Source organism: Lithobates pipiens, unplaced genomic scaffold (assembly GCF_037356315.1).
Source record: "Lithobates pipiens isolate NorthernLeopardFrog02 unplaced genomic scaffold, aLitPip1_a1.2 Scaffold_22, whole genome shotgun sequence".
Taxonomy (NCBI): Eukaryota; Metazoa; Chordata; class Amphibia; order Anura; family Ranidae; genus Lithobates; species Lithobates pipiens.
Window position 1 is genome coordinate 344,902,787 of NW_027507784.1, and position 19,331 is coordinate 344,922,117.

The 19,331-nt window shown below is 50.4% G+C and overlaps 1 protein-coding gene across 1 annotated transcript in view; it reads left to right on the forward strand.

The window, feature by feature from the left end:
* The window catches only part of SLC49A4 (solute carrier family 49 member 4), a gene marked incomplete in the record, with an annotated part of 65,265 nt that overhangs the window by 21,318 nt on the left and 24,616 nt on the right, over nucleotides 1-19,331 (forward strand). The window contains 2 exon segments of the mRNA XM_077449724.1: nucleotides 2,176-2,243; nucleotides 9,596-9,723. Coding sequence (XP_077305850.1) covers nucleotides 2,176-2,243; nucleotides 9,596-9,723 — 196 coding nt within the window.

A 19,331-nucleotide genomic window follows, 5' to 3' on the forward strand; every position in this document is an offset into this window, starting at 1 on the left:
GTCCCATGGGGCATTGCAAGGCTGACAGGTACAAGCTAGCTTGACTCCCACAGGCAGAGGCATGATGGGACTTGTAGTTTTGCAACAGCTGGAGGGCCACCAGTTTGAGACCCCTGCCTTAGAGCTTTGGACCACGCTGTGATCCTTTCATTATCCTGAGAAGCCCTAGTCTTAAATTTTGCCATACATCTGCCCTCTCCCTCATCTCAGTCGGGGAGAGTGGCTTCGGTACACAGGTAAAAGAGCCGACGCTTGCACTAATGATGGACACTAGTAAGAGCTGCCATGCAGTGTTGTCTACGCTCATAGACTATACGGGTGGACTTTGCCATACTGAAAGATAATGGCCACAAAATTTAGACACAGGGTCACCAATGCTGAACAGCATATCAGTGCAGTGGAGAATGAGCTTAACCCACTGATGGTACAGGTGGGAGATGCGGCAGCGGACCACAAGTCTCAGGAGGCCAAACTTGGAGACGTTGAGGACCGACTCCGAAGGAATTACTAACTTCCTGGGATTCCCAGAAGGATCGGAGGGCAAACACACCATAGAATTCCTATTATCCTGGCTAAAGCAAACCTTTGGAGAAGATTGCTTTTCCCACCTGTTCAGCATAGAGAGGGCCCATAGAGTTCCCTTAAGGGCCCCTCAGCCGGGTAGATACCCCAGGCCCGTGCTTACCCGCTTCCTGTACTTCGGGGATAAAGAAACTATCCTAAGCAAGGCCCGCACCATGCTTGACTTGAGGTACAACAACCACAGCGTCACCATCTTTCCAGATTTCTATGCTGCGACACAGAAGCAACATGCGGCTTTTCAAAGCGTGAAGCAGCGCCTAAGAGAGCGTACTTTACCATATATAGTATGCTCTATCCGGCCAGGCTGAGTGGTGCAGGGTGGCAAAATGCAATTTTTCGCCTTTCCTAAAGAAGCAAATCGCTGGATAGAATCGTTGGGACCCGCATAGTATGATCCTAACGCTTTCACTGGAAGGACATATTCACCTGAGCTCCAAGCCTTTGCTAGCGAGGGGGGGACCTAGTAAAGGGGGCTAGCGAGTGGGGCCCAAGCCCCTGTTAGCGAGTGGGGCCCAAGCCCCTGTTGGCGAGCGGGGGCCCAAGCCCTTGTTGGCGAGCGGGGGCCCAAGCCCTTGTTGGCGAGCGGGGGCCCAAGCCCTTGTTGGCGAGCGGGGACCTAAATCGGTTACATAGTTAGTCAGGTTGAAAAAAAGACACAAGTTCAACCACAAAAAATAAAAAAATCATACAATCCCATATACCCAATTCTATACCCACTGTTGATCCAGAGGAAGGCAAAAAAGCAGGGGTAAAAATTCCTTCCTGATCCCCCGAAAGGCAATCTTATTTTCCCCGGATTAACTTTACCTATCAATGTCAGTACCCAGTTATATTACGTACACTTAGGAAATAATACAGGCCCTTCTTAAAGCAATCCACTGAGCCGGCCAGATCCACCTCTGCAGGGGGTCTATTCCACATGTTCATAGCTCTTACTGTGAAGAAACCTTTCCGTATTTGGAGATGAAATCTCTTTTCCTCTAGACATAGAGTGCCCCCTTGTCCTCTTTGTTGACTGTAAAGTGAATAGCTCGACACCAAGTTCCCTATATGGACCCCTTCTACATTTATACATGGAGATCATATCCCCCCCCCCCTTATATATTTATACATGGAGATCATATCACCCCTTAATCTCCTCTTCTCAAGAGAAAATAAATTCAGTTCCTCTAATCTCTCCTCATAGTTGAGCTCCTCCATGCCTCTTATCAGTTTGGTTGCCCTTCTCTGCACTTTCTCCAGTTCCCCGATATCCTTTTTGAGAACTGGAGCCCAAAACTGAACGGCATATTCCAGATGAGGTCTTACTAATGATTTGTACAGATTCTCTCTCTCTCTCTCTCTCTCTCTCTCCGTAGTTTATCTTGCCCCGCCCCAAATGTTTTACAACTTTTCCCCAATCCGTTCAATTTAAAAAAAAAAGTTTTTCTATTGTTCTCCTCAAAGGACTCATCAGTTTAGCAGCTCAGAAATAAAATGTAATTGTTTTTGCTTATTTTAGAAATTGTAATTGTATTTTATTTTTCTATGCTGGGGGGGGGGGCGTCTCGCCATTTCTCATCTAATGACCTATATCTCTGTTGTCCTCGGCAGGTTGATGCCGGCTGGATCGGATTCTGGTCAACTGTCGGGGGATGCGCTGTCGGAATCGCTGTGGGCAGGTATGTAAAAATGATCTCTACGTGTTTAATGATATAAATACTGTTGGAGGGCAATGATGAAATACCGCGAGTGGCTCGTCGTGTCTGGTAATGGCGGTGATACTTCACGTGGCGATTATGTACAGAACAACGCTAATGGCGGTAATTTGCTGTGTGGTGTCCGTGCCGGATGTATTGGAGTGTGAGCTTTGTTATCTAATGAAGTATTAACCCTTTTGCTGGCAGAGCCGTTTTTTGCGTGTGTGTGTGTTTTTTTTTTTTTTTTTTTTTTTTGTACAAGTACAACTCTTGTTTATAGTGCAAAAACATAAAAACCGCAGAGGATCAAATGCCACCAAAAGAGACGTAAATTTAATTGACCGTACAATTGTCAGTTAAAGTAATGCAATGCAAAAGGATGGCCTGGTCATGAAAGGGGGGGGGGGGGGGGGGTAAATCTTCCAGAGGTCAAGTGGATAATCTATCTGCCTATCTATTTACTAATGCTGTGACCACCATGGTGTCTTTGTGTGCCGCTCAGTAGATGTGGGGTGTGTTGTCAGAGTTACTCCGCATCTGCTCCTAGGAGTGCTGGTGGGGGATGGAGCCCGTCCCGGCTCCTATAATGTCTCCAGGAAGGGAAAGGAGGTGATCCCTGATGACACACATCTGTGGGGTCCTGTGGAGGTGAACAGAGTGGCAACCTCAGCCTGGACTCCAACCAGGCCATCCCTCCCCCCAGTCCATCCCCCCCCCCCCCAGTCCTCACCCCAACGCGTTTCCCATTGGCTCCCACTGCTGTCAATCAAATCCAGTGACACGGGAGGCGGGTGGCGGCAAACTGAATTGGGAGCAGGTACCTATCAAAACCAGGTACCACGCCCCCCAAAAGGTGCAAATGTGGCAGCGGAGGGGAGGGGGGAAGCAAAAGCAAGCAGAGTTTGCCCCATGTTGAGTCGAGCTCAAGAAGAATAACTGCACTTCCCATGCCTATAGAACAGGAAAAAAAAAAGACAGAGGGCGCCTCCATCTAAGTGTACACTATACTGGAATCTGCACTTCCCATGCCTAGACATTTCTGTATCTTCATAACTGGATATCTGCAGTGAGTGTTCATCTAGGTCAGGAGTCTCTAAACAATCAAAAGAAAGGGCCAGTTTACTGCCCTTCAGAATTCAGAAATTGTTGTGGCATCAGCGAGAGTAAACAATACATCTTTAGCATTAGGGGAAGGAATAGTGCCCCATCATTGGTGTCATTGAGAGAAATGGTGCCCCATGGTTGGTGTCATTGGTAGGATTAGTGCCCCGTGGTTGGAACCAGTGGGAGGAATAGTGCCCCATGGTTGGTGTCAGTGGGAGGAATAGTGCCCTATCATTGGTGTCATTGAGAGAAATGGTGCCCCATGGTTGGTGTCAGTGGGAGGAATAGTGCCCCATGGTTGGTGTCAGTGGGAGGAATAGTGCCCCATGGTTGGTGTCAGTGGGAGGAATAGTGCCCCATGGTTGGTGTCAGTGGGAGGAATAGTGCCCCGTGGTTGGTGTCAGTGGGAGGAGTAGTGCCCCGTGGTTGGTGTCAGTGGGAGGAGTAGTGCCCCGAGGTTGGTGTCAGTGGGAGGAATAGTACCCCATGGTTGGTGTCAGTGGGAGGCTCGGTGCCCCGTCGTTGGGAGGCACAGTGTTTTGCAAGCAGTCCCGGGCCACAGTTTGGAGATCGCAGATCTCGGTCACTGCTGCCTCTGACTCCTCGTCTCAGATTTGGAATGAGTTTTGGTGATGTCACTACTGTTCTCTGAATGAATAATTTGTATAGCGCTACAAATGCGAACTGAATCGCCTCAAAGCGCTGTTCTCCTTGCTGGAGGGGAAGCTGTACCTGAGGAACTGCAGTGGAAGGATCTCCCGGCTTCTGCTTCATCCATTCTGTGGGTCTGTGCTTTCTTTACCTCTGTCATTATCCCACCAGTCATCTTATCAACAGTCACCAGAGGGGCCGATCTGATATATGTGGAGGCTCCTCTACCAAGATGGCCACCTCCATGCAGAGACACGGTGCAGAATTAGACATAGAAAGGGGAGGGGCGGGGAGACAGCAGCAGGGAGACCACAGGCAATACTGGTGACCATTCCCTGGCCCATTGCTTGCCTCTCCTTGGACCGGCTTCCGTAGCAAAGGTCCTTTTGTTTCATTGAAAGAAAAGTTTGGATTTGTCCTGGTTGCATTGTTTTCTGGTTTGCCATGAGCTGCAGGTGGCAGCCCTCAGGCATCCAACTGCTTCTGTAAGTTAGAAGGATTGCTAAGGGCAACAGCTCTTCCTTTTTTTGCTCTGATTTGTATCCTGTCCCCTTCCCTCTGTGTATTCTCCGGCGCTCGGAGCCGTATACTGTCATCCTCGGACTAATAAAATAGTTATTGCAGCTGTAACCGCCGTCTGTCGGATCAGAACGGAACGCTTGTCATATTAAAGCGCGGAGGAGGGTGGCATTGAAAGCCAATTTGCCAGTGAGCAGGAAGGTCATTGAAGCCAGCCGATCCTGGCAGGCGGCGGCGGCGGAGAGCCACGACGGTCGTCACCTAAATGAGACTGGAGGCCGCTCGTCTGTCTTGTGCGCCGGGGTCTGATCCATGACGGGTCCGGCTGTAATAATCTGCTGAAAGTTGTAATCAGGAAAATGAGGTCGTAATTCTTGTCACATTTTAACAGATTTCCCTAAGCGAGGACATGCGGCGGCGGCTGCTACTGCCGGGTTCCTCATTATTCCACCCAAACCCGCCTTTTGTATTCTCTCTTCCAGCAGCTGCCGATGTTTAGGAGGGCGAAAATCACCCAATTTCAGCTTTTATACTGTCATGTTCTGCGCATTATCCTCCATCCAACGCTCCCTGACAGCCTGTAATTGTGTCTCCAAAATGGCTTAATTACAAAGCCCCGTTTCAGAGCCTAATTTGGAAGCAGATTTTCATATGATATAATGTGGAACGTCTTCTTCTGCGGGAAAAAAAAACGCGTGCATGGGGACGACGGATAAAAAAAGAAGAGAGCCGTTTTTTTTTTGTTTTTTTTTTTTTTTTTTCTTAAATTTATTTTTTTCTTTTATTCTTTTTTTTTTTTATTTCTTTTTCTTTTATTTCTTTATTTTTTTCTTTTTTTTTTTTTCTTATTTTCTTCTTTTCTTTTCTTTTTTTCTTTTCTTTTCTTTTTTTCTTTTTTTTTCTTTTTCTTTTTATTTATTCTTTTTCTTTTATTCTTTTTCTTTTATTTTTTTTTTTTAATTTATTTATTTTCTTTTATTTTTCTTTTCTTTCTTTTCTTTTTCTTTATTTTTTCTTTTATTTTTTTTTTATTTATTTTGTAACTGTAACTATGTATAATTACTAATGTGCAATCTTATTCTTTTTAAATTCTGTGTATACGATCTATTCATACAATATGTAGAGTTTTTTTTTTTTATTATTTTTTTTTATTTTCTTTTTTTTTTTTAATTCTTTTTCTTTTATTTCTTTTTTTTTTTTATTTCTTTTTTTTTTTTTTTATTTCTTTTTTTTTTTTTTTTCCTTCTTCTTTTTTTTTTTTTTTATTTCTTTTTTTTTTTTTTTTTCCTTCTTCTTTTTTTTTTTTTTTTTCTTTTTTTTTCTTTTTTCTTTTTTTTTTTCAGCCAGTGAAGAGGAAGAACTGGCAAATGAATACCTTTTCAAAGTCATAATTACTAATGTGCAATCTTATTCTTTTTAAATTCTGTGTATACGATCTATTCATACAATATGTAGAGTACAGTGTCATAACAGTGGTTTTCTGTTGAGCGGGGGTTTATACGGTGCCTTGAAAAAAGTATTCATACCCCTTGAAATGTTCCTCGTTTTCTCATGTTACAACAAAAAAAAACTTTAATGTTTCATAGTTAGTGAGATTGAATAAAGACACCAGTCCATCCAGTTCAACCTGAGTGAGTGTCTACAATTGTCCCTATCCCTGTACATTGCACACTCACATCGGTCCCTACCCTCAAGGAGCCCACAATCCAAGGTCCCCATTCATATACTAGGGGCAATTTTTGACAGAAGCCAATTAAAGCGGGAGTTCCGCCGTTTTTAAAAAATTTTTATTTTTTTTTAAAGCCAGCAGCTACAAATACTGCAGCTGCTGACTTTTAAAATAAGGACACTTACCCGCCCAGCGTGCCCGTGATGTCGGCATTCGAAGCCGGTCTCTCGGGTGCTGCCGCCGCCGCCATCTTGGGTATGGGAATCAGGAAGTGGAGCCTTGCGGCTTCATTTCCTGGTTCCCTACTGCGCATGCGCGAGTCGCGCTGCGCGATAAGGATGTTCCCCGCTGTCTCTGGGATCCGTGTGTTTCCCAGCAGACAGCGGGGGACCTGCGGAAAAGGGGCGTAGATTCTGTGGAAAGGGGCGCAGATTCTGCGGATATCTATCCCGGAAGTGGGTGCAGATACCTGTACTGTACAGGTACCTGCACCCCCCTCCCCCCTGAAAGGTGCCAATTGTGGCACCGCAGGAGAGGAGGGTTCCAATGAGTGGAGCTCCGCTTTAACCTACCTGCATGTCTTTGGGAGTGTGGGAGGAAACCCACACAGGCACAGGGAGAACATGCAAACTCCAGGCAGGTAGTGTCGTGGTTGGGATTTGAACCAGCGACCCTTCTTACTGCTAGGCGAGAGTGCTAACCACTACACCACTGTGCTGCCCTAAATGTATTTTATTGGGATTTTATGTGATGGAGAAGCACAAAGTGGTAGGAAAATTATAAATGGTTATAGAATGGAGAGAGGTTGGGACTTTGTGTGAGGCCTAAGACAGTCACGTCAAATTGCCTCCATCCTTGTTGATGCTGAAGAAAAAGGTTGGGACTTTGAGTGAAGCGTGTACTTGGGAAGCAAAAATGCGCTGTATGGGTTTGATCGTGTTAAAGTGATTGTAAGCATTCGTTTTTCTTCTCCTTCTTCTTTTTTTATTTTTTTTTTTTTTTTTTTTTTTTTTTTTTTTTATAACAAACCAATCATACTTGCCTCCACTGTGCAGCTCGTTTTTGCATTCAGCCCCCTAAACTCCGATTCACCCAACTATAAAATCTAGAGCAGGGATATGCAATTAGCGCTCCTCCAGCTGTTGCAAAACTACAAGTCCCATCATGCCTCTGGGGGTCCCCATCATGCCTCTGGGGGTCCCCATCATGCCTCTGGGGGTCCCCATGCTTGTGGCTGTCAGAGTCCTGCTATGCCTCATGGGATTTGTAGTTCTGCAATGGCTGGAGGTCCGCTAATTGCATATCACTGACCTAGAAGAACCAATTGCCTTTAGAAGTCACCTAATTAGTAAATAGAGCCCACCTGTGTGTAATTTTAATCTCAGTATAAATACAGCTGTTTTGTGAAGCCCTCAGAGGTTTGTTAGAGAACCTTAGTGAACAAAAAGCATCATGAAGGCCAAGGAACACACCAGACAGGTCAGGGATGAAGTTGTGGAGAAGTATAAAGCAGGGTTAGGTTATAAAAGAATCTCCCAAGCTTTGAACATCTCACGGAGCTCTGTTCAATTCAAAATCGGAAAATGGAAAGAGTATGGGCACAACTGCCAACCTACCAAGACATGGCCGTCCACCTAAACTGACCGGGCCGGGCAAGGAGAACATTCATCAGAGAAGAGCCAAGAGGTCCATGGTAACTCTGGAGGAACTGCAGAGATCCACAGCTCAGGGGGGAGAATCTGTCCACAGGACAACTATTAGTCGTCTCTCCACAAATCTGCCCTTTATGGAAGAGTGACAAGAAGAAAGACATTGGAGAAAGAAAGTCATAAGAAGTCCTGTTTGTAGTTTGTGAGAAGCCATGTGGGGGAGGGGGCAGCAAACATGTGGAAGAAGGTGATCTGGTCAGAGGAGACCAAAATTCAACTTTTTGGCCTAAAAGTAATACGCTATGTGTGGGGAAAACTAACACCGCCCATCCCCCTGAACACACCATCCCCACCGTGAGACATGGTGGTGGCAGCATCATGTGGTGGGGATGGTTTTCTTCAGCAGGGACAGGGAAGCTGGTCAGAGTTGATGGGAAGATGGATGGAGACAAATACAGGACAATCTTAGAAGAAAACCTGTTAGAGTCGGCAAAAGACTTGAGACCGGGGCGAAGGTTCACCTTCCAGCAGGACAACGACCCGAAACATCCAGCCAGAGCTACAATGGAATGGTTTACATCAAAGCATATTCATGTGTTAGAATGGCCCAGTCACAGTCCAGACCTAAATCACATTGAGAATCTGTGGCAAGACTTGAAAATTGCTGATCACAGACGCTCTCCATCCAATCTGACAGAGCTTGAGATACTTTACAGAGAAGAAGAATGGGCAGAAATGTCCTCTCTAGATGGGCAAAGCTGGTATGTACCTGGCAGCTCTTTGCTGCACTTGCTCCCACCTGTTTCCTGAGCGGAGTTGTCCTCTGTCCACCCCACAACCCTAGCCATGTCACTAACAAAACCCCTGCATGGTCAGTGTGTTAGTTGTCCAGGTAACCTGGGGCCAGGATTGGAGACCGAGTCTCTTCAGTGCCTCTCGGGCTTTAGGACCCAAACCAAACTGGCTCCATGGTGCTATGACATGAGCACCATGGAGCCCCTCAACCTGTCTGAATGAGAACCCTGGGTGCTGCAAAAGCCTTTTCACACCACGGCAGAGCATAGCACACTGTTACTATTTTATATACCGTATATGTGTGTAGATAGACTTAGAATAGTGTTGATCTCCCCTTCCAAATGAGTTCAGATTTGTCCAGTGAGGAGTACTGTGATTGATATAACATACAATTAAATCCATTTATTTAAAGTGACCTCAGACATGAAATATGAACAAAGCCTATCCCTCTATAGTGTGTACTTGTCTCAGTCTAGAGCACCAAGTTTCATTTCTGTCTTAGGCCTCCTTCATCTGCTATCTTCATGAGTCTCTTCTGACAAGTTTTTCTGACACCGAGAAATAAAAAGGTGACAGGGGACTTCTCGCTGGGCTCTGCAGAGTGTAACTTCAGCTCTCCTCTCCCCTTTTTTTTTTTCGGAACTCTTAAGCAGGCTTTATAAATTCAGCACTTTGAACGGATGTAGAGAAGAGACGGCTGCAGATAAACAGGTACAACTTATGTAGGAGGATTTTTTTTTTCCATCTCTGTATCACCTGAGGCCAATCATTTCACTGCAGATAAGGGTTTACATTCACTTTAACATTAAAGTCGGCATAACTAAAGTTTTCATGGTGATGTTGTATTGCAGTTGGTTGGAGGACACATGTTGGTTGTCTTTTTGGGGTCTTCTTTATTCTCTTGTCCCATCACACAGTCCTGACCTCTTCCCTCCTTTTCCTCCCAGGTTTGCCGATTCCTTCCGGGGGATTCTGAAGCCCATTTTGGTCTTGCTCTTCTCAGGCGCCACACTAATGGCCACGTGGTTCACACTCACCTTCATCGGTAATATCACTCACCTTCCTATCACTACAGGTAAGTGTGTGAAGGACACCAGTGCACTTTAATTCCTCCTCCGCTTGCTGGATGACTCCAGTCTGATCCTTGTGCCAGATATTTTCCTCTCTAGTGGGGATAAGCCAATCAAACCACTAGAGCAGACTTTCTCAACCTTTTCAACACAGAGGAACCCTTGAAATAGTTCTCCGGTCTCGGGGGAACCCCCTGCTAAAAATGAGAACTCTACAACTCATGATACATTAGTGTGATGGTCGGTGGGAAGAATGGTCCTTACACTTGTGGTCATTGGGAAGAATGGTCCTTACACTTGTGGTCAGTGGGAAGAATGGTCCTTACACTTGTGGTCATTGGGAAGAATGGTCCTCACACTTGTGGTCATTGGGAAGAATGGTCCTCACACTTGTGGTCATTGGGAAGAATGGTCCTCACACTTGTGGTCATTGGGAAGAATGGTCCTCACACTTGTGGTCATTGGGAAGAATGGTCCTCACACTTGTGGTCATTGGGAAGAATGGTCCTCACACTTGTGGTCATTGGGAAGAATGGTCCTCACACTTGTGGTCATTGGGAAGAATGGTCCTCACACTTGTGGTCATTGGGAAGAATGGTCCTCACACTTGTGGTCATTGGGAAGAATGGTCCTCACACTTGTGGTCATTGGGAAGAATGGTCCTCACACTTGTGGTCATTGGGAAGAATGGTCCTCACACTTGTGGTCATTGGGAAGAATGGTCATTACACTTGTGGTCATTGGGAAGAATGGTCCTTACACTTGTGGTCATTGGGAAGAATGGTCCTCACACTTGTGGTCATTGGGAAGAATGGTCCTCACACTTGTGGTCATTGGGAAGAATGGTCCTCACACTTGTGGTCATTGGGAAGAATGGTCATTACACTTGTGGTCATTGGGAAGAATGGTCATTACACTTGTGGTCATTGGGAAGAATGGTCCTCACACTTGTGGTCATTGGGAAGAATGGTCCTCACACTTGTGGTCATTGGGAAGAATGGTCCTCACACTTGTGGTCATTGGGAAGAATGGTCCTCACACTTGTGGTCATTGGGAAGAATGGTCCTCACACTTGTGGTCATTGGGAAGAATGGTCCTCACACTTGTGGTCATTGGGAAGAATGGTCCTCACACTTGTGGTCATTGGGAAGAATGGTCCTCACACTTGTGGTCATTGGGAAGAATGGTCCTCACACTTGTGGTCATTGGGAAGAATGGTCCTCACACTTGTGGTCATTGGGAAGAATGGTCCTCACACTTGTGGTCATTGGGAAGAATGGTCCTCACACTTGTGGTCATTGGGAAGAATGGTCCTCACACTTGTGGTCATTGGGAAGAATGGTCCTCACACTTGTGGTCATTGGGAAATTGCCAATGCTGAAGGAACCCCTACAACCTCTGGAGGAACCCTGGTTGAGAATCATTGCTCTATAGTGATATCTCCGGGTTCTACGTCCCAGGATCCATCATTCCTGACCACATATCTGATGCAGGTTGGACTTAAAAAATGTTTTACCGATTAAAATATACGGTGTATGGAATTTTTTAATTCTAGAGTAATATCCTTTACCCAGTTGTCTATAATGGACGGCACGGCAGAGGAGAGCATGAGCCTTAAAAGCAGGAAATGCGGTCACCACGGACTTTAAATAGCAGTCCTATAAGGCAGCCAACAGTGTTTGTGTTTCCTCCTCCGGGTGGAAATGTTTGGTTGGAATTTGGAAAGAGGTGCCAGGTAAGTGAGTAGTGCTTCTTTTTTTCTAGCCTCCTGGATCAGCTTCACGATCACAGGGATTTAGGACCTCCCCTGTCTCAGCCCCCTTGATTTGGGGGAGGGGGTCTTCCTCTGGCTCAGCCCCATTGGCGGGGGGGGACCTCCTTCTTGCTCAGTCCCCTTGGCGGGAGGAACACGCCTCCTTCTTGCTCAGTCCCCTTGGTTAGGGGGCACCTCCTTGCTCAGTCCCCTTGGCGGGGGGGGGGGGGCGATGACACACCTCCTTCTTGCTCTGTCCCCTTGGCGGGGGGGACCTCCTTCTTGCTCAGTCCCCTTGGCGGAGGGGGACCTCCTTCTTGCTCAGTCCCCTTGGCGGAGGGGGACCTCCTTCTTGCTCAGTCCCCTTGGCGGAGGGGGACCTCCTTCTTGCTCAGTCCCCTTGGCGGAGGGGGACCTCCTTCTTGCTCAGTCCCCTTGGCGGGGGGGACCTCCTTCTTGCTCAGTCCCCTTGGCGGGGGGGACCTCCTTCTTGCTCAGCCCCCTTGGCGGGGGGGACCTCTTTCTTGCTCAGCCCCCTTGGCGTGGGGGGGGGACCTCTTTCTTGCTCAGCCCCCTTGGCGTGGGGGGGGGACCTCTTTCTTGCTCAGCCCCCTTGGCGGGGGGGACCTCTTTCTTGCTCAGCCCCCTTGGCGTGGGGGGGGACCTCTTTCTTGCTCAGCCCCCTTGGCGTGGGGGGGGGACCTCTTTCTTGCTCAGCCCCCTTGGCGGGGGGGGACCTCCTTCTTGCTCAGCCCCCTTGGCGGGGGGGGGACCTCCTTCTTGCTCAGCCCCCTTGGCGGGGGGGGGACCTCCTTCTTGCTCAGCCCCCTTGGAGGGGGGGGGGACCTCCTTCTTGCTCAGCCTTGCTCAGCCCCCTTGGAGGGGGGGGGACCTCCTTCTTGCTCAGTCCCCTTGGCGAGGGGGGGGGACCTCCTTCTTGCTCAGCCCCCTTGGCGGGGGGGGGACCTCTTTCTTGCTCAGCCCCCTTGGCGGGGGGGGGACCTCCTTCTTGCTCAGCCCCCTTGGCGGGGGGGGGACCTCCTTCTTGCTCAGCCCCCTTGGAGGGGGGGGGGACCTCCTTCTTGCTCAGCCTTGCTCAGCCCCCTTGGAGGGGGGGGGACCTCCTTCTTGCTCAGTCCCCTTGGAGGGGGGGGGACCTCCTTCTTGCTCAGTCCCCTTGGCGGGGGGGGGGGGGACCTCCTTCTTGCTCAGTCCCCTTGGCGGGGGGGGGGACCTCCTTCTTGCTCAGTCCCCTTGGCGGGGGGGGGCCTCCTTCTTGCTCAGTCCCCTTGGCGGGGGGGGGGGACCTCCTTCTTGCTCAGTCCCCTTGGCGGGGGGGGGCCTCCTTCTTGCTCAGTCCCCTTGGCGGGGGGGGGACCTCCTTCTTGCTCAGCCCTCTTGGCGGGGGGGTCTCCTTCGTGCTCAGCCCTCTTGGCGGGGGGGGGGGTCTCCTTCGTGCTCAGCCCTCTTGGCGGGGGTCTCCTTCGTGCTCAGCCCTCTTGGCGGGGGGGGTCTCCTTCGTGCTCAGCCCTCTTGGCGGGGGGGGTCTCCTTCGTGCTCAGCCCTCTTGGCGGGGGGGGTCTCCTTCGTGCTCAGCCCTCTTGGGGGGGGGGGGGGGGTCTCCTTCGTGCTCAGCCCTCTTGGGGGGGGGGGGGTCTCCTTCGTGCTCAGCCCTCTTGGGGGGGGGGGGTCTCCTTCGTGCTCAGCCCTCTTGGCGGGGGGGGCCTCCTTCTTGCTCAGCCCTCTTGGCGGGGGGGCCTCCTTCTTGCTCAGCCCTCTTGGCGGGGGGGGGCCTCCTTCTTGCTCAGCCCTCTTGGCGGGGGGGGCCTCCTTCTTGCTCAGCCCTCTTGGCGGGGGGGGCCTCCTTCTTGCTCGGCCCCCTTGGCGGGGGGGCGGGACCTCTTTCTTGCTCGGCCCCCTGGGAGGGGGGGGAGACCTCTTTCTTGCTCGGCCCCCTGGGAGGGGGGGGGAGACCTCTTTCTTGCTCGGCCCCCTGGGAGGGGGGGGGGGGGGAGACCTCTTTCTTGCTCAGCCCCCTTGGCGGGGGGGGGACCTCCTTCTTGCTCAGCCCCCTTGGAGGGGGGGGGGGACCTCCTTCTTGCTCAGCCCCCTTGGAGGGGGGGGGGGACCTCCTTCTTGCTCAGCCTTGCTCAGCCCCCTTGGAGGGGGGGGGACCTCCTTCTTGCTCAGTCCCCTTGGCGGGGGGGGGGGACCTCCTTCTTGCTCAGTCCCCTTGGCGGGGGGGGGGGCCTCCTTCTTGCTCAGTCCCCTTGGCGGGGGGGGGACCTCCTTCTTGCTCAGCCCTCTTGGCGGGGGGGGGGACCTCCTTCTTGCTCAGCCCTCTTGGCGGGGGGGTCTCCTTCGTGCTCAGCCCTCTTGGCGGGGGTCTCCTTCGTGCTCAGCCCTCTTGGCGGGGGGGGTCTCCTTCGTGCTCAGCCCTCTTGGCGGGGGGGGGTCTCCTTCGTGCTCAGCCCTCTTGGCGGGGGGGGGTCTCCTTCGTGCTCAGCCCTCTTGGGGGGGGGGGGGGGGGTCTCCTTCGTGCTCAGCCCTCTTGGGGGGGGGGGGGGGTCTCCTTCGTGCTCAGCCCTCTTGGCGGGGGGGGCCTCCTTCTTGCTCAGCCCTCTTGGCGGGGGGGGGGTCTCCTTCGTGCTCAGCCCTCTTGGCGGGGGGGGTCTCCTTCGTGCTCAGCCCTCTTGGCGGGGGGGGTCTCCTTCGTGCTCAGCCCTCTTGGCGGGGGGGGGTCTCCTTCGTGCTCAGCCCTCTTGGGGGGGGGGGGGGGGGGTCTCCTTCGTGCTCAGCCCTCTTGGCGGGGGGGCCTCCTTCTTGCTCAGCCCTCTTGGCGGGGGGGGGCCTCCTTCTTGCTCAGCCCTCTTGGCGGGGGGGGGGCCTCCTTCTTGCTCGGCCCCCTTGGCGGGGGGCGGGACCTCTTTCTTGCTCGGCCCCCTGGGAGGGGGGGGGGAGACCCCTTTCTTGCTCGGCCCCCTGGGAGGGGGGGGGGAGACCTCTTTCTTGCTCGGCCCCCTGGGAGGGGGGGGGGAGACCTCTTTCTTGCTCGGCCCCCTGGGAGGGGGGGGGGGAGACCTCTTTCTTGCTCGGCCCCCTGGGAGGGGGGGGGGGAGACCTCTTTCTTGCTCGGCCCCCTGGGAGGGGGGGGGGGGACCTCTTTCTTGCTCGGCCCCCTGGGAGGGGGGGGGAGACCTCTTTCTTGCTCGGCCCCCTGGGAGGGGGGGGGGAGACCTCTTTCTTGCTCGGCCCCCTGGGAGGGGGGGGGGGACCTCTTTCTTGCTCGGCCCCCTGGGAGGGGGGGGGAGACCTCTTTCTTGCTCGGCCCCCTGGGAGGGGGGGGGAGACCTCTTTCTTGCTCGGCCCCCTGGGAGGGGGGGACCTCTTTCTTGCTCGGCCCCCTTGGCGGGGGAGGGGGGGAGACCCCTTTCTTGCTCGGCCCCCTTGGCGGGGGAGGGGGGGAGACCCCTTTCTTGCTCTGGCCCCCTTGGCGGGGGGGACCCCTTTCTTGCTTGGCCCCCTTGGTGGGGGGGTAGACACCTCCTTTCTTGGCCCCCTTGGAGGGGGGGGCTCTTGCGCGGCCCCCTTGGTGGGGTGGGACCTCTTCTGACATCACACACAACCCTCATGTGACAAGTAAAAGCAGCTTCAGCATAGAATTCATCTATGCCCTGCTCCACTCACAGGGCAAAGTCATGACTAAGCCCCATGAGTGGGGTGACGCATGTTAGTGGCGTGGCCTGGACAGAGTATAGGCTGAGGCTGCTTTCTTATTGACCATCTACAGACATCATATTTTTATATTTTCTTGTTTTTCTTCTTTTCTTAAAGATTTTCTTGCTACTTCTCATGGTTGGCGGAGATTCGATCATCCGCTTTTAAAGCATGAAGGTCAGGCCAATCTCATGTTTGTTTTTTTTTACCATCAGAGAAAAGTCTAGCTGCTTTTTCTGCCTTAGCCTGGAGGTTTCCCGGCTCCCTCTCTGCATCGCACACCGGCCCCTGATCTGGTGGTTTTGCTGATGGGAGTATCCCCTATTGACCCCACTGGAACAATACCGCCTGGGTGACCCTCTATTCTGCTTCCTGTCCCTGCAGGTCCAGCTCAGGGGTTACCCATGTCATTTTCTTCTTCATCTCGCTCTTCTCACTTTATTCTCCACACTCTCTTGTTCTGCCCGAAAAAAAACTTGCATGTTGCTCTGTCTTAAAGAAGCCCTTTCCATTTTGAATGTCCATGGAATGCTATAAAATATTCATCATATAAATAAGTCATTGTGTATAAACAGTGAGCAAAATGCTGACCCAATCTGATCCCAGGGTCGTGGTTATTCCCTCACTTGGGTCTCCAGGATGTCAATCAGTCTGCAGTCCACATTGTCATTAGGACAGGATATCCCTAATCCAGCCTTAAAGCAATAAAGTCTTGGGGGGGGTTTGTTTAAAAATAACAAATGTGATACTTATCTGCTCTGTAATGGTTTTGTACAGAGCAGGCCCAATCCTCCTCTTGTTGGTTCCCCCGATGGTGCTCCTGGCCCCTCCCCTCCTGCCCCCCACAGCAAGCAACCCTGCCCCCTCTGTCCGCCTAGAAGGCTTACTGATTTGACAGTAGCAGGAGCCAGTGGTGCCCATTGCTGTGTCTCAGCCAATCGGGAGGCTGCAATGGTGGGTACGGGTGAGGTGAGGCTGCAATGGTGGGCACGGGTGAGGTGAGGCTGCAATGGTGGGCACGGGTGAGGTGAGGCTGCAATGGTGGGCACGGGTGAGGTGAGGCTGCAATGGTGGGCACGGGTGAGGTGAGGCTGCAATGGTGGGCACGGGTGAGGTGAGGCAGGCCTGCAATGGTGGGCACAGTGACCTGAAGCTGTCGCAGACAACCAAGGCTCTTGTGCATCATATCTGGATCAAGATGGGGCTGAGAAGGATGCTGTACACACAAGGATTCTTTTCTTAAACCCTCTGCCTTTAAAACTAAACTCCCCAATATACTCGCCTCCACCTTGCAGCGTTGCAGTGAGTTCGTCCCTCGCCGGCCGCTGTCATCTTCTCCCCTGGTAGCGCGTTTTTGGCAATGTTCGCAGCTTTATAAAAAGTTAGATTTGGTTCCAATTTCATTCAAGCTTTCTAGTATATTCCATCCTGATCATATCACAAACCATTTTCAAGCCCTGAAGAAGAGAGGAGGGTCCTTTCTACAGAAACATGCTGGCTATAAATGTTTTTAGCCAACACTTTTATTTTTTTTTATTTTATTTTTTTGTTTTTTTTGTTTTTTAAGATTGCCGAAGTGAAATTCTTGTCTTGTACTCCCAACCCACACACTAAATGCCTGTTCGGTGATTTGCCTATCGTGATCACAGTTATTGGGCTAGGACCAGAACCTTGCCCACACCTTACTTTCACCATGGACCTATGGTCAAGGGAATAAAACTTTATTGCACATTCATGAGAAGCCATTCTCATTGGTCCAACACTATCTCATACCTACCAGAATGTGACCACTACGGGTCATTGCGGTCTCCAATAGTGGCCTGGTGGAACAGTTGGTAGTGGAGTACATAGTGGTTGACTTTTGACAATGTCAAAACGTTCAATATCTATGAAATGGTGAGGATAATTTTTTATCAAAACTGGAGCAGCTGTGCATGGCAACCAACTGGCTTCTGTCTTCCATTTTTAAAGCTTAAAGCGGGAGTAAACCCAGTTTCAAAAAAACACTTACATTCCTGGCATGCCAGAAATGCTAACTTTCACATTGGTTGTGCTCTCAACCAAACTTTCAAACCATCCAATGGCTGGTGTCATAACTGATCACATGTGCAACATTATGGCAGTTGAAGAATTTTTAGAGGCCAAGATGGCAGCTTCCTTGACTGAAAACGATAGGAGGGTTTACTTCCCACTTTAACTGAACCAGCTGAAGCCAGAAGTTGTGTCAGGAATCGGCAGCACAGATGACCAAATCTTCATAATTAGAAAATTGAGAGCAGACTATACACCAGGGGTGCCCAACCAGTGGCCGCGGGAGCCTTCTGATGTGGCCCGCGACCTCCTGCTCTGGGATGGCTGGTTGGCAAGCCCGGATCCCCGATCTGTGATCCTAGAGCCTCAGCGTTTTTAAATGAAGCCGGCGACGGAGAAAGCAAGCGGCTGTGGAGCAGAGCCGCATAAGCCAATGCTTCCTGTATTGCGCTTGCTCCTGTCACAGGCGTGATACCAAATATGGCCATATCTGTTCTGCAATGGGTACTAGGCTGCTTTTAAACTGATCTGCAGGTGCACTACCTACCTCGAAGGGCCCATAGAGTAGAGTGGGTTGTATCCGTGTCTGCTCTCTATATGCAGAGTGGGCACAGACCTGTCATCCGGCCGCTCCACTCATTGTGGCCCGCGACTGGTTACCAAGTCGCTTAAGTGGCCCTCACTCTTTGAAGGTTGGGCATCCCTGCTATACACTGTATATTTTTAGAGTACATTTATTTATAATTTTATTAAGTGATACAAGAGCTACAAGTGAATCACAACCATTTTAACCAAGATGGCTAGCAACTTAAGTAACAGGAAGCCTAACGAACTATGTACAGACATGGGGAACATGGATAAACGGGGGAAACTGGAGATGCAGGGAACAGATGGGGAAGGAGGAACTAGTACTGGGGTCGGGTACAAGTGGAGCAGAAGAGAGACAGCAGGGTTCAGTATGCAGGACAGGAGCAAAGTCCGGGTCTAGGCTCGGGATAAGTAGTAAGCAGTATCTGGAAGTGAAGTGTAATAAGAGGCACTAAATAACCCTCCCAGCAGCCAGCATCACGTGGAGACTGATTATGGGGATCTGTTGGGAGACACCTGCAGGTGGAAAACTAGAACTGCAACCCTGCGCCCAGGGAACAGTGCTACCAGCAGGTGATCCTAGCTCAGTGATGGCGAACCTTGGCACCCCAGATGTTTCAGAACTACAATTCCCATGATGCTCGTGAACTCTGCAGTGTAAATGAGCATCCGGGGGTGCCAAGGTTCGCCATCGCTGTCCTAGCTCATTGGTTGCCATCAACAGCTCTCCAGATTCTGTCTGCTCCAGTAAACTCCTAATTGCATGAATTTATGTACCACTATGTATATGTGCTACAGAAATGCAGTGTAACTTAAAATCAGCGTTGTGACCATCGTTTATCATTGGACGTTGAAGAAAACTGGTGTTTTTCTATATGAAAACCATCCTCATTCTGGTTTTGTTCTTTGTGAACGGAGCCTTAAGAGGTGTGTTTTTTTTTTTTTTTTTTTAATTCCTATTCCTTGTATATGGAAATGTAACATGTATTCATCAGCTTTCTTCAATGCCTCTCTATTAGAGGAGGTCATTAATTCAGCTTTAGCGACCTTTTACAACCCTTGTCACGGTTTCACGGCCTCCTGTCATGGGTAAACTCCGCACCCGCTTATTAAATGGCTTCATCTCCCTGCAAGGTCACCGCGCAGATCCGTCATTTTAAATGAGGTTGTAGAACCATAAGGGGGGTGTCACCTCTGGTAATGTATCCACATGGTCACCGATCACCTACAATCAAGTTAAAACCTCTGAATTCTCGTCATAACTTGTTATAGTAAAATGTCATTTCTTTCTCATCCATTGAGGGACACAGAGAATTCTGATAGGGTTAAATTTATACAGATGGATTGGACCCTGGAAATTTGTAAGTCAGCCCTAGGATGAATAACCCTTCTCTGCCCAGAATGTGTCAGTTTTTTGCTGGATATGTTTGGAGGATTGAAATCTTTTCTTCAGCTCTGCTTAGGAAAGTCCTTTTTACTGGCCTTTTTTTCCATGCTCTTCATCCTAGAGGGTCAGGGGTATAA